The sequence below is a fragment of the Carcharodon carcharias genome, chromosome 5 (assembly GCF_017639515.1).
Source record: "Carcharodon carcharias isolate sCarCar2 chromosome 5, sCarCar2.pri, whole genome shotgun sequence".
Classification (NCBI taxonomy): Eukaryota; Metazoa; Chordata; class Chondrichthyes; order Lamniformes; family Lamnidae; genus Carcharodon; species Carcharodon carcharias.
The window spans coordinates 49380556-49396261 of record NC_054471.1 but is presented as its reverse complement, the minus strand read 5'-3'; the positions used below and the strand labels follow the sequence as shown (position 1 = coordinate 49396261).

The following is a 15706-nucleotide window of genomic DNA, read 5'->3' as shown; positions in this document are numbered from 1 at the left end:
TCTTTGCATCTACCAGAACATACAGTACCTGTCACTGCAGCACTGCCTCAGTACTGTACTGCAATGTTAATCAGTGCTTAATAATTGCTTAAATCCTAGATTGGGGTTTGAACACAAACCCTTTTGCCTCAGGGCGAGGACTACCACCTGAATCTGAAACTAAAGCTACTTAATTACTTCTACTGGCATAAACAATATAAATCAAACAATCAAAAGCCTCACTTTGGGCCTTAACTAAGTACACATGTAAGGAATGCCATGGAGAAACACTGTAAAAGGCAAAAACATGTTCCCGTCATATACTTAGCATATCCCAGGGATTTTTTTTGATTTTGCTTTTGAATTGAAAAACAGTTTTTAAGGCAAGAATATTCTCAACCAATACGCGTCAGTCATGGGGCAGGATTTTCCTGTTGGCAAGCGGGGGGCAGGGCCTGCTCGCTGACGCGTAAAATGACGCATGATGACGCGTAAAATGATGTATGGTGACGTCGGGGACATTGACAGAGTCATTTAAGTAATTAACGGACCCGCCTGTCCAACTTAAGGTTGGCGGGGGCAGGCCGGGAGCCCGGCTGACATTAGAAAAAGCATGAAACCTCATCCATGGGCGGGATGAGGTTTCATGTAGGTTTTAAAAAATTTAATTAAAGTTTTTTAAAAAGTTATGGACATATCCCAACTCATGTGACAGTGTCACATGAGGGGACATGTCAGTATTTTTTTTTCTCTATTTCTAATAATTTGTACAGTAGAGATGATCTCCTTGAGGCAGAATTTAGCCTCAGGGAGATGAGTGCGCTCTTTCGCGCGCATACACGAAAGAGCACATTCTCAGGTTTAGGGATTCCCCCTGCCTGCACAGGGAGCGCATAGTGCTTCCGTGTGGACGTCATGCTGGGCGGGCCTTAATTAGCCCACCCAGGTAAAATGGCGGCCTCCACGCACCCACAGTTCAACTTTCCCCCGCAACTGGGGGAAAATCCTGCCCATGGTTCCATGGGTAGCATTCTCGCCTCCAAGTTTCATGGTCACGTCCCACTCCAGGACTTGTGCACAAGGATCAAGGCTGATGCTCCAGTGCAGTACTGAGGGAGTGCTATACAGTGGGAGGTGCTGTCTTTTAGATGAGATGTTAACCAGACCCCTTCTGACCTCGCGGGTGACATGAAAGATTCCATGGCGCTATTTTGAAGATAAGTGGAATTATCCCCAGCATTCTGGTCAATATTTATCCCTCAATCAACAATCACAAGAGCAGATGGTCTGATCATTATCATATTGCTGTTCACAGGAGCTTGCTGTGTGCAAATTGCCTGCCACAATTCCCACAAAACAACAGCGACTACAGTTTAAAAAAAAAAGCACTTCCTTAGTTGCAAAGCACCAGCCATCGTGAGAAGCAATATAACTGCAAGCCTTTCTTTCAATTAATAACAAAAAGAGTAATCTAATTTGTGAATTATGAATTGAGAGTGTGCTAAGAGCAGTGTCTGAATTGGTGGTGGAGGGGTGAAATAACCTTAGGTACAGAGGGAAAGTACATACCTTTCCAGCTGAAGAGCTTTTAAAATATGTACATTTCCTGTTAGCTGTGTCAAAGAATCTTGCTACCCACACTTTTCAGTAATAACTTGCACTTATATAGCACCATTAACCTAATAAAATACCCCAAGTTGCTTTATAAGCATTAGCAAACAAAATTTGGCATTGAGCCACGTAAAGAAATTTTAAACCAGAGAAAGAAAGCATTAATAAGTGCTCTTAGATAAATTACTGCTACTTACAGCCATATCCTCCCTGTGAAGTGTCACAGTGACAGTGACAATTGATCCTGCAGTTATATTACTGCTGTCCTCATCATCCAAAACTATGAAGAACAAAACACAATATTTATAGATATTTACAACTTATTTTCCCAACCACCCCTCTACAAAATGTCTTCTCAATTAAAAGGAAAAATGCTTGTTTTGCTCAATAGTGGATTTTTCCAGTCCTTGCCTGTGGCAATACACCTCATACATCATCAAGTTTTAAAAAGTTCCATATATTTCACTAATACGTGCTCAGGTTAGGACTTGGGAATTTTTTCCAAGGCCAACTGGTAGTTTTAGACAGCACACCTTACTAGACCAGCTGCATGTGTCTATTCTCAGTGATGATCATATAATTCTAATAACAGAGGTAAAAAGAGCATAAAGTATCAAAAATAAAGTAGGCAAGGGCTCAAGTTATGGAACACAATCTTCAGAAGGAAGGTTTTCCATTCTGATTACAAATTGCAAATGTGGCTCCATAATCTAAAAATAAAGTTGAGCACAACTTTTCAAAATGTAGCCATTGAATCCAGTGGTTGCTCTTAAAGTGGACAATACAGCATTTGAATGAACACTAATAAATAGGACAAAGCAAGGATGTATTCTCAATGGTTCTTGCAATGGTCTGCTCCCTCTGAGCATAAGAGTGCTATTTAAGAGGAATTGGGCAGTCTCAATCCAGTTCTAATGCCTCACTCCAAAAAGCACTTAATTTAAATAGAATAATATTCCTAGATCAGCCAATGAGACCTAGAGCTTTATGTGAAATAAGCATTTCAGTCTCAACTCAGCACAACGTTGTGAATTGAGCATTAATCAGCCCTCTCTTCAAATTATAACATGATGTGTGATGTGGGGAAGGCCATACTAATGCAGTAAGAAGTGCTCTTCTGAGATTGGGGTGCAGAAATATTGTTGCCTATAGTAGGAGTTTTCTGCTTTACCTAACAAAGATATGACTAACCTGGGGAGTGCTTGATCCTGACACAAGGTGTCAATACAGAAAGAGCTTAATTCCTCAGCTCCAACATCAGCATAAAAATTCACAGAAGAAACAAACAACAGGTCAGTATTGGGCGAGACCCTACAACATTTGAAAGCATCAACCAACTTGTTCTGTCAGACTTAACACATATGATATTCCCACAGCAGTCTTGCACATTCGCACTAAAAGACCATTCCAGAAATATTGTTCCATACCTTGCAGTTTTATCTTCATGCTAACATGAGGGAAGTTCCCAAGTACTGCGATGACCTCATCGTATTTCTCCTCACTCAGGAACCGCAACATATTACGACGATCAGCGTCTTTCATGCTAACCAGATCTTGAATTGTCCGGACTTTGTACTGTTTGTTGAGGTGAAAGAAACAGATTTCACACATTTTTATAAATTGAGGATTTGCGACAGCATTAATGTATGGCAAGTAAAATCAGTGCCATCACCAATAGATATTAGTGCCACCAATATATTGCAAATATATTCCAGCATCCGCAAAAAATATTGCACTTAGGCCAATATGCTTTAATACTGTGCTGATATGGTGTCGTGACACAATCCTGAATCTACAATCGCACAGGGGGGATGACCACGGTTCAAGTGGACATGGTATGAAATATTTACACACCCAACATTACTCTGTACTGAAATCTTAACTATTTGTGCTGCTTACTACTGCTAACTGCCTTCTCAAGGCACCTTTTTGCAACCTGCGAAGGAAAGACATTAGCCACGCAATGAAAGTGGGCATAGTAAGTGAAGGGAATGCTCTCACAAAGCAGAACATTTTACAAACTGGTTCATCCAACATAATTAAGGCTCATTCCTTAACTTTTTTTTGTTGAAACAACATGCAGTGTTCGCACAGGGAGCACAGTAAAAGGTAATATGGAAAGAACACCATCTGGTTTAGTCTGTATGCTTCAGGTATTCTTGTGTAACTACAGTGTAATTTAAGGTTGAAGTTTGAACAATGGAATTTCTAGTCAGTCATCAGGTGCACCTGAACAATTTTTATTCAAAATAAACACACCAGGCATTTCATTGCAAAGTTGACAATTCAAAAAATTGCTCAAAGTAGCTACAAAATTCACCATTATTTTTTTGAAGGGCCCTTAAGTTACACAGCCTAAAAACATTTTATAATCAGTTTAATTACCTTCATTGCAACGACTTATACATAAAATTTTAAAAACTGCTGCATTAATTGATACAAAACAAATTGCATCATTGTGCATGGCAATGCAAGCCAAAAAGAACAATCCTTGTGGCAATAACTCACAGGCACAAAGTTTGCAAATTCAAGTTTTAAAAAGAGGGTGTGAAATTATTTTGCTAGTTACTTGTTTTTAAAAACCTCACCAAGTTTCCTTACAAGGTCTTTACAAACTGACAAAAAAAACACATCAGGTCCAGCCTCTTCACAGACCTGTTCTACCTGAACAAAAATCTCACATATCCCAGAGTTTTAAAAAACTTCTAAGACCCCCAGAAGATATCCTAGCAAACACCAGAAAATGAATGTTATCTGCATTTTGGAAACTTTGCTGACTGATTATAATTCTTGGATCCAGCAGCAATACATGGAATATATTTTTATATAACTTCCTATAATCGCCAATCCTATTCCCAAGTAGGTATTTATCAGTCAAACACAACATATTACCTTTTTAGACAAACAGTATTTCAGGTGCTCCTCTTCAAAGAGTGGGAGCTGAAGCAGAGGAGATTTAGATTCCCACAGGCTCTGGACTAACATCTGTGAGAGCTTCATACAGTTCTCAATGGACTCCAAACGGGGAGCATGTATTCCTAATCAAAGTCGACACAGATTTTAATTCAAATATATTAAAGACATATATAACATGAAAAAATTCAAATAAAACTCGCATCAAAACCAAAACCAACTCTGCCTCTTTTTCAGCCCTTCGTACATATTTCTCTTCCCAAGAGGTTGAATAAAAGCAGAATTGTTTTTACTTATTATTTGTTAGCATTAAAAAAATCACTTACCACCTCGGGTGTTGGCCATCATAGTCAGCTGGCAGCCAACGTTAATCATTTCCTGAAGGAGAGTTGGACATTTCCGTATAACAAACCAATAATCTTGTGGTAAAGAAAACAATTGGACAGATTAGTACTAATTCCCAATATACAAATAGTTATGGTCTCTTAGAAACAACTACCACATGTCCAGCAGATCGAGCTATGTTCCATTTTCTTTCTGCTATGAAAACACTACAAGAAAAGCTCTATCACAATTAACTTTGAACAACATTTGGAAGTTTGTGTATAATTTATGGTATAATTTCCAATTAAAAGAATGTGTATTTTTCATATCCTCAGGATATCCCAAATAGCTTCACAGCCAATTAAGTACTATTTTAATACAGTGCAGCCACTGGCTGTAATGTGGGGTAATGCAGCAAAGGTCCCAAATAGCAATGAGACAAATGAAGGGATTTTTTTTTCTAATGATGTTGGTTGAGGGGTAAACACTGGCAGACCAATGCCCCTGTTTTTGTCTCCCCACCCACCCCCAACAAGCTGTGCCTCGAAATCTTTTAAGACAGATGGTGCTTCAGGTTAACTTCTCAATGGAAATAACCTCTGACAGTGCAGTACTCCCTTATGACTGCACTGAACTGAGAGCCTGGATTACATGCTCAAGTCTCTGGAGCTTGAACTGATGCTCTTCTAACTCAGTATTACTAACTTTACTAATATTTACAGAAAAATCTGCAAGCACATCCAACTAATTAAGCTTTGAGAGCTTCAGGAGATATGACTGAGAATGCTGGCACTGGAGACAAAATCAAATGTGATTTCAGGCTTGACTTCATTAGTTGGGATAGACCATTTACAGCGCCGAAAGCAAATTAAAACAGCCTCTGTTACATTTGGGATCAGGATATGATATCAATTAGAAGTGGAAAGGTTGGGCATACCTAAATCAGGAAGGACGTGAAGAATACATGGCAACATGGGATCTAATCACAGAGCATTAAGCCGATGATTATGTAGTTAATCTGCGTATCTATATAGACATTTCATCAATGGCTATCCATTTAATAAGCCTTGCATTCAGAATCTATCATACATGCAAAGCATGCCACATATATTAGCTCAAATATCTTAAGAAACAGGAACGATATTTATTCTTTTTAAACAGCCAGTCATTTCCTTGCTGTTTCTGTCCTGGATAATCTGGCGTTTCAAGAGGAAAAATTGGGAATTTACAAGAAACTGTGAACCTTGAGACAAGCCTCACTGAGCGATTAATCGCTAATTAACCTCGGGGTGCTTATTTAAGAGCATGTCCTGAAAGGGAGAAGTTTAACAGTTAGAAAATCTTGGGATAGAGTTTGCGCAATTGAATGAACCAGCAAAAAAGAACCTGGAATTTAAAGTTGAAGTGAGTTATGCTCTCGAACACAAACTTTATCCTTGAAGATTCAGTTTGCACAAATTTGGCCCCACCCACAAAACTGGCATACCCCAGGTCAAATCTGCAAAATTCTGCCACCGTTTGCTCTGGTTCTGGAAGGCATTTATTTGCGCTTATTTTCTGAGGTAAACACACACATTTAAGTGTTTTCATACATTAAAATATTTAATTTATGAGCAAACTGACAAGCAAATACCAATAAAACTGTTAAATGGCACAGCATAGTTCTTTTAGTTATTTCAGTAATTTAAAATTAGGTTACTCACAGGAAGATTAGACACCAATGTACTTTTTTTTTCTCTTTTGGAAATAAACCCATTTTCAGCTGTATTAATAAAACTTCAGCAGGTGCCACAGGGATCACTGCTGGGGCCTGAGCTTTTTACAATTTATATAAAGGGGGTGGATAAAGGGACAGAAGGTACAGTTGCTAAATTTGATGACACAAAGATAGGTAGGAAAGTAAGTTGTGAAGAGGACATAAGGAGGCTACAAAGGGATAGGTAGGTTAAGTGAGTGGGCAAAGATCGGGCAAAAGGAGTATAATATGAAATTGTTTATTTTGGCAAGAAGAATCTCAGAATTTTAATGGTACAGAAGGTCATCATTCAGCCCATCATGTCTGCATTGGCTCTCCAAATTAGCATTATAAACTAGTGCCATTGCCCTGCCTTTTCCCTTGTACCCCTGCACATTGTTTCTATTCAAATAAATAATCTAATGCCCTCTTGAATGCCTCGATTGAACCTGCCTCCACCACACTTCCAGGTAGAATAAAAAAGATTACCTAAATGGTGAGTGATTAGGTGTTGCAAAAGATTAATGTGCAGGTACAGCAAGTAATTAGGAAAGCTAATACAATGTCATCATTTATTGCAAGGGGAATTGAATAAAAAAGTTCAGGGGTTATGCTTCAGTTATACAGAACGTTGGGGAGGCCATACCTGGGGTTATTGTGTACAGTACTGGTCTCCTTATTTAAGGAAGGATGTAAATGCATTTGTAGCAGTTCAAGGAAGGTTTAATAGACCAATGCCTGGAATGGGCAGGTTGTCTGATGAGAAAAGGTTTCATCCACTGATAGTGAGAAGAATAAGAGGTGACTTGATTGATACATAAGATCCGAAGGGGTTTTGGCAGGGTGGATGTGGAAAGTATACTTCCTCTTGTGGGAGAATCTAGAACTAGGGGTCATTTTTTAAAAATAAAGGGTCCGCTATTTAAGACAGAGATGAGGAGAAATGTTTTCTGAGGGCTGAATCTTTGGAACACTCCTCCTCAAAAGGCAATGGAAGCAAAGTCTTTAAATATTTTTTTACGGCAAAGCTAAATTCTTGATAAGCAAGGGGTAGAAGGTTATCAGGGTAGATGGGAATGTGGAATGAGGTTACAATCAGATCACCCGTGATCTTATTGAAAGGCAGAACAGACTGCAGGGTTGGGTGGCCTCCTCCTGTTCCTAATTCGTATGTTTGTGTACCACTCAAATACATCAAGAAATATATTTTAATGCAAGAAAAAAAAGGAAACAATTGCACCTATTACAGATTTATGGAAGATTTGACTTTTGGAACTATGGAAATGGCTTCTAGCAGATACCTGAACTGCAGCCTAACCAACACAATTTCAAGCACAGGTTGGGGGCAATTTCCTGACTGCGTTGAAAATGAAGGCTATCTCCATATTCTTGATCTGATGCAGCTACATTTAATGGGCAGGACACAATAAACACAGCTATTATTATAAAACAGTATATCCTCCAATTTGAGAGGAACACCAGAGCTCTGCTGGTTTCATAAATATTCATTCATTTTACACAATTAAATTGCTTTTGCCAAAGTTTGCAGTATCTATTCAGGATGCAGTAATGTTAAAATTTAACATCTAATTTCAAGATCTGTTTTCATAATTAAATGGCAAACAGTAAAAGTTGAGGGATTTGCTATAGTTTGTTTTCTTGACTATTAAGCATTTCACCTGACAGAGTTGTTAATAACTATATTTGGGAGTAATTAGAAATAAATTACAGCAGCGAAACAATCTCCAAACAAAATTTAAAACAAAAATAAAAACCTGACAAAACCTACATATAAATCTAACATTGTGAATTGAAGCTTCTGTGTTGATGGATCCTTGATAATCTTTTCATTTCTGTAAGAAAATTAAAAGCGATTCACCTCCCCCCTCAACACATCCTATTCCATTCACAACTTTATTAACTCCTTTTTACCTTCTTCAAGCGTTTGAGAAATTTCCAGTCTGGAAAGATGTGCAAGGAGCAGAACTCTGGACTTCACACTGTATGGTAAACAAAATGGAAGCTCCTTCTTCTTCTCATTAACATTACCAAGTTCTCGAATAAGCTGCCATGAGAGAAAAACATATGGTTTTTCCCCCCTGTAATAGAATGAATCTTTTCTGACGGAAAAAAAGGACACATTTTTGCTTATGTAAAATATACCTTAAACATTGCATTATGAATCTTATTTGAAAAGGTATTCTGTATGAGGAACACAACAAGAGTGTTCTTTTTACACACATAGGCCTGGCCTTGACACAATCCAAACTGGAGTTCAACCAGGCAGATGGGATTGACTTCTCTCTCTCCAGGCATTCTCAATCCAGTTCCTACAAGCCACGGATCCATGGCACAGTAAAGCATTCCCTGTTGGTATCATTAAGATCGTGACCAATGGCCGAAGTAGGGAATGCAAATGCCACAAATAGGGAGCAGTTTTCAGAGGCCAAGACTTAAGAGTCATTAAGATGAAGTAGTGGATGCTTTGCCATTTGTTTTAATTCATGCTGCGTGAAAACTTCCATTTCAACTGGCATACTGACTGTCCCTCCCCCATAGAAGATTAGCTAACTTTCTACTTACCACTTTGAGAGGTTATCTCTATCCATCACCCAAATATCTTCAAGACTGGAATCTCACTACCTTGGGGTTTGGGAAACATAGGAGAATCACAAGCACAAATCACATGCTATCATGTTGCGGCATAGCCAACTAACAGTGATCTTACCTGAGGTATTTCAACATTGTCTGTTGGTCTCATGACTGCTTCTTTGTTACTACGTGGATCAAATTCAAAGGCAGCTGTCAATACCATTATGAGGCCTATCAAGTGAAAGGAAAATAGTAAGATATCTCAGCACTAATCAGGTGAAAGGGATGGGGACGGGATTGAAACCTGAAACCTAAGTGAATGGAATAAACAATTCACACTTGGATGTGCCTAAACCACAGGACAATAGAACACACAGGCGGCCACTTGGCCATCGCATCTGTCAGTTGACCAGCCCAAGACTAATCCCACTGTCTTGCATCTATTCTCTACTTCAAATATTTAGTCAATTTTCTGTTCAAAGATGGAATGGTCTCTACCTATGCCAGACCCCTCCATATAGCCTAAGGAGCCTCTGCATTAAGAAACCTCTCCTGCTTCCTAGCAATAGTTTTAAACTGTTAGAACCATAGAAAAAGTTACAGTACAGAAAGAGGCCATTCAGCCCATCTTGTCTGCGCCAGCCAAAAAAAAGAGAAAAAAGAAACTAGCTGTTCATTTTTCCATCCCACTTTCCAGCACCTGGTCCGTAGCCTTGCAAGTTACAGCTCTTCAGGTGCAGGTCCAGGTACCTTTTAAATGAGCTGAGCGTTTCAGCCTCAACCACCAAGCTGGGCAGTGAACTCCAGGCACCCACTACCCTCTGGGTGAAAAAGTTTTTCCTCATGTCCCATCTTATTCTTCTACCAATTACCTTAAATCTATGCTTCTGGTAATTGACCCCTCAGCTAGGGGAAACAGGTCTTTCCCGTCTACCCTATCTAGGCCCTTCAATTTTGTACATCTCAATTAGGTCACCCCTCAGCCTCCTCTGTTCTAAGGAAACAACCCTAGCCAATACAGTCTTTCCTCAGAGCAAGCTGGGAGAGGGTGGTTAAACTAGATTGACATGGAGCTGGGAACCTGAGGGCAAATTCAGAGCAGGGAATGGGAGATGGAGAATTAATGAGTGACTCTTAAAAGGTGCACAGCACAGGAATTTGGCAGCATTAAAAGGCATAAACATAAATGCAAGGAGTATAGCAAATAAAGTCGATGAGCTGAGGGCACAGATAGATACACAGCAGCATGATATCATTGCTATAACAGAAACTTGGTTTAAAGAGGGGCAAAAATGGCAGCTCAACATCCCTGGATAGAGTGTTTTCAAACAGGATAGAGGGGGATAATAAGGTGGGGGTGTATCATTATTGGTTAAAGAATCAATTACAACTGTGAGGAGAGATGCTAAATGAAGCATCAAATGAGGCCATATGGGTTAAGATCAGAAATAAAAAAGGGATAGCCAAATTGCTAGGAGTGTACTATAGACCCCCCAAATAGTAGAAGGAAGTTAGAAAAGCAAAGATGCAGGCAAATTTCTGAGGAAAAAACAATAGGGCAGTAATAGATGGGGACTTCAACTACCCTAATATCAATTGGGATACGAACAGTATGAAAGGCACAGAGGACACAAAATTCTTTAACTACATTACTATTCTGCATCCAGATGAAACAGTCTTCCCCTATTCACCCCATCAGAAAATGAGGGGTTAAAACTTGAATCTCTTCTCTCTATGGCAAAAAGTTTTGTATCTCAAGTCTCACCTCATCCTAAAGATTGAACTGGTGAATACGTATACCCATTCCTTACTTTCATCCAAAATGCATTCATTCGCACTTATCTACACTTGCCTGCCCGTTCTGTTAATCCAAAAGGTCAATTACCTGAAGCTTTAACTGTTTCTCTCTCCACAGATGCTGCCTGATCTGCTAAGTGTTCCCAACATATTTTGTTTTTATTTCAGATGTTCAGTAGCCACAAAATGTTGCTTTCCTGTTAATCTGTACATGTTCCCGAAGGCTTTTCGAGTCTTGCTTAGTGTTGGTCAAACGCCTCCCCGCTTTTACAGCAACAAATTTAAACATTGTGTTCCACATGCTCCATTTCCTGCTACACAAGCAGCCTGTGATTTTTTAAAACAAGCCTCCTGTGAGGCACCTTGTTGGCTACCTTCTAAAATTCACATACAGTGTTAACTGAGTGCATTTTATCTATGGATGCTTTATGTTGTTAGAAATGCTATATAAATCCAAGTGGCTACCATCCAATCAGTAACTTGCTCAAAAATACTACTAGATTTGACAAGCATGACTTGCCTTCAACATATCCTTGCTGGTTGTCCTTGATTGTGATGAAACTCTAAATGCTCACCAATTTGATCTTGAATTATCGATTCTAAGAACATGTCCATGAACAGCATTAAACCAACTGGCTAGTCCAGAACTAGGGGTTGTTCTTTTAGAGCAGAGGTGATGAGAATTTTCTTTCTTTGAGGGTTGTGCAACTTTGGAACTCTGCCTCCGAAGGTGGTGGAGGCGGGGTCATTGGATATTTTTCAGGCGGCGGTAGATAGGTTCATGTTAGGCAAAGGGAATCAAAGATTATTGGGGGTAGATAGGAATGTGGAACTCGATACACAAACAGGTCAGCTTTAATCTTTTTGAATGGCAGGACAGGCTCGAGGGCCAAATGGCCTACCTCTGCTCCTAGTTCATATGTCCGCATGGTCTTTAGTTACTCAGTTTATCCTTCTCTTCCTTCTTAAACAAAGATGATTAATGAACTATTCCATGTGATTTGCTGAGCATAGCCTTGTTAATCACCAGCTTTCTATAATGATAACATAATGCTGGAAGAGCCAAGTGGGGAGAGTATATTTATGCCACAGATTCCACACAGAGTAATTCCTGATCTTAGCTGTGTCCTTGGAGATGCTGAATGAAGGCCAATTGCTGCTGTCCCAACTTGTCCTAAGGGGGCAGTAAGTTTGCTGCTTTCTTTAATCGTTGAAGAAAAAGCCAGTCAGCCACGTGTACATCCTGTCAGTAATGAACAGCAGTTATCTACAGAGGGTTAGGAGAAAGGTCACCCACACACCCTTCTAAAGTGATGCTTTTTGGAAGGAAAAATAAGGAGTTGGTATATACATTCAATGGAAAGATGTTGAAATATGGATAAACATAGGGCTAGGGGTTCAAGAACATAATTTCTTGAAATCCAAATGGCACATGGTGCAAGACGACCTAAAAGCATAAAAACTTCAAATAAAGAGGGGAAGGGGAAAAAAATCAACACAAACACTGTAGAATATTCAAGCAAGGAATCGGTAATATAATTGTACTAGTTTTGAGAATTTGGGGCCTGTAATTACTTGCACTTCTTAACATGAAGATTGCTCAAAGACCAGCTAACAATGCAAGAAATCAAAGCTGTTAAATATGTTAAGCTTAATCACTTACGTTTCATGTTCATATTGGGAGTTCTGTTCATAAAATGCATGTACAGCTGTGTTGTGTGAATAAGAATCTGGTCACCACTGTATCGAACAGAACGGTACCACCACGTTCCCTTTATAAATTAAGAAAAATAAAGGACATTTCAAGTTGATTGCTGCACACAGGTCTACCATGAAAAGAATGCAACAGCCAAAGAGTAAGTACATACTGCATGAGATGGTCTGGCTTTGGATCCATGGACTTTTGCAAATCATCCAAGCACACAATAACAGAGTTATGAATACATGCTAGTGATATTCAGACTGAAACTAAAGACTCACCACAACCACTGGAAGGATCACCATGAATGCAAATCCGTATACAGCCAAGACCTACAAAATTTAACAAAAAGGTGGTTACTTTTTGTTAGAATTTTTAGTATGCCAAAAGATATTGACGCTGTTTACCATCATAAATTATAGTAACATCAAAGGTTTAAAAGCCACATCTGCAAGGCTTGATATAGAGGGGCCTGGGTGCCTAACTATTGGGTTACAATTTGAGACCCTAGACTCCTATGACTAAAATGTGCCAACACAAGGCAAAGACATTTCAATAGCACACGACTAAATTGAATTTCTGTCACCCTATGCAGTGAGCACACCCTGCTTCCATCAAAATGATCACTACGAGCACATATCTTGGTTCAGACACTGTGCCAGAGATCTTACGATATAATGAAAACCAGGCTCTTAAAAACACTTGGGGCTTTAATTGACGGATACATATTGATCCTCAAAACATTCTTTTTACAAACTGTTACACTAAATATCAGTGAACAAGTCTTTACCATCTGAAAACAATAAACAACTATCAGCCTGCTCCCATTGTTTATATCCTTTGATCTTAACTGGTTTATTTTAGTATTTATCACTGAATGAATGCTTCAACAAGGATACCCATAATTCTGCTAAACCAACAGAATTTTACAGATGATGAATGGGTTATTAAGCACTCAAATACTGTTGCTTCTGACTTACAACCTACCAGCATGGAGTTCTTCTGGTCTACAATCCACGATGGAAGGGCTATGCCAAAAGTTGTAGCTGAAACAGAAAACAGGGGAGTTGTCATTTATCAGGATACAAAAAGCAACCCTATGATATGTCTAATCATGACTTGGGCATGGATTACAGAAAATCTGTGACCCATGCAAAGGACTAATTTTTATCCAGTTTGTCATTAGCAACTCAAAAGAATCAAAAGGTCCATTTGTTAGAATACAATTTTACAGCTGTACTCATTCTTCTTAGGCAGTCCCTCAGGATCAAGAATGCCTTGCTTCCACTCCAGTTTGATAGATTCTGAGGTGGTTGTTAAGTCCAATGTGCGACTGGCAGACTCTGCCATATGGGGGGGGCAGGTAGTGCTTGAAGGGCAGGTAGATGAATTGTTTGTAGGTTTGAATGCTCTCTCCAATGTCTTGACATCAGGAACACGCAGAGCCGAAGGAGTCTCTCAATATATTTGATGCCTCCCCCAAAGGAATCTTCTCCATTTTGGTCAGTCACAGACTAGAGACTCCCATGAGTTGGCAGGGATGTTTGACCTCTTCAGGGACCCTTTGAGTTCATCCCCTAGACGTTTCCACTTTTCTCCCGGGAGTCTCCCGCCGCAACTGAGTTCCAAGTAGAGCATTTGCTTGGGGAGTCTGGTGTCAGGTATATGAATGACATGTTCTGCCAAGCAGAGCTGGTTTTGCGCATTTAGGGCCTTGTGTTGGCTTGGGAGAGGGTGTTGCTGTTGGACCTCCTTTCTTGTATTTTCCACATCTTGGGAGCCTCCTTTTGATGAAGGCAGGCACAAATGAGCACAGGCCTCTTAGAGAATGAGGCTGAGGAAACAAATAATAGGGAACCAGGAAATGGCAGGGGAGTTGAATAAATACTTTGCATTAGACTTCACAGTAGAAGACACTAATAGAATTCCAAAAATACTAAATAATCAAGGGGCAAAAGGGTCGGGTAGGGGGGGATAAGTACAATGACTACCGCTAGAGAAAAAGTACTAGGGAAACTAATGGGGCTAAAGGCCGATAAGTCCTCTGGACCTGATGGGTTGCATCCTGGGATATTAAAGGAAGTAGCTACAGAGTCAGTTGATGCACTGGTAGTAATCTTCCAAGAATTCTTAGACTCTGGAAAAGTCCCAGAGGATTGGAAAACTGCCAATGTAACATCCTTATTCAAAAAGGGAGACAAAAAAGGTAACTATAGGCCAGTTAGCTTAACATCCATCATTGGGAAAATGTTCAAGTCTATTATAAAGGATGTTATAGTAGAGCATTTAGTAATGCATAATATAATCAAGCAGAGTCAGCATGGCTTCTTGAAGGGGAAATAATGCCTGACAAATTTCTTAGAATTCTTTGAGGTAACAAGCAGGATAGATAAAGAGGAAACAATAGATGTAATCTATTTGGACTTCAAAAGGCATTTGATAAGGTACTGCACATAAGTCTACTTAATAAAATAAGAGCACATGGAGTTGGGGATAGTGTATTAGCATGGATAGAGGATTAGCTAACTAATAGAAGGCAGTGTTGGGATAAAGGGGGCATTTTCAGTATAGCAACCTGTAACTAGTGGAATGCCACAGTGGTCAGTGCTGGGGCCACAATTATTTACATTATGTCTTAATGACTTGGATAAGGGAAGTGAATGTACGATCTCCAAGTTTGCGGATGGCACAAAAATAGGTGGGAAGGCAAACAGTGAGGATGACAAAGAGTCTATAGTGGGATACAGACGGGTTAAGTGGCCGGGCAAAAACTTGGCAGATGGAATAAAATGCGGAAAAATGTGAGGTTATGCACTTGGCAGGAAGAAGAGGAGCCGAATATTATTTAAATGGAGAAAGACTGCAGAAAGCTGCAGCACAGAGGGAGTTGGGGGCCCTTGTGCATGAATCCCAAAAAGCTAGCATATAAGTTTAGCAGGTAATAGGAAAGGCAAATGGAATGCTGGCCTTTATTTCAAAGAAATAAGGAAGTCTTGCTAAAATTATACAAGGCACTAGTTAGACCACACCTAGAATACTGTGAACAGTTTTGGTCC

The 15706-nt window shown here is 39.6% G+C and overlaps 1 protein-coding gene across 1 annotated transcript in view; it reads right to left on the bottom strand.

The window, feature by feature from the left end:
• Positions 1–15706, bottom strand: part of sec63 (SEC63 homolog, protein translocation regulator) — a 104316-nt gene that overhangs the window by 31971 nt on the left and 56639 nt on the right. Inside the window, exons 6-14 of the mRNA XM_041188564.1 lie at positions 13638–13696; positions 12932–12982; positions 12615–12723; positions 9291–9385; positions 8495–8627; positions 4830–4922; positions 4483–4628; positions 3018–3165; positions 1788–1870 (exon numbers count right to left, since the gene is read on the bottom strand). Of these exons, the coding sequence (XP_041044498.1) occupies positions 1788–1870; positions 3018–3165; positions 4483–4628; positions 4830–4922; positions 8495–8627; positions 9291–9385; positions 12615–12723; positions 12932–12982; positions 13638–13696 (917 nt within the window). The remainder of the gene's footprint in view (positions 1–1787; positions 1871–3017; positions 3166–4482; positions 4629–4829; positions 4923–8494; positions 8628–9290; positions 9386–12614; positions 12724–12931; positions 12983–13637; positions 13697–15706) is intronic.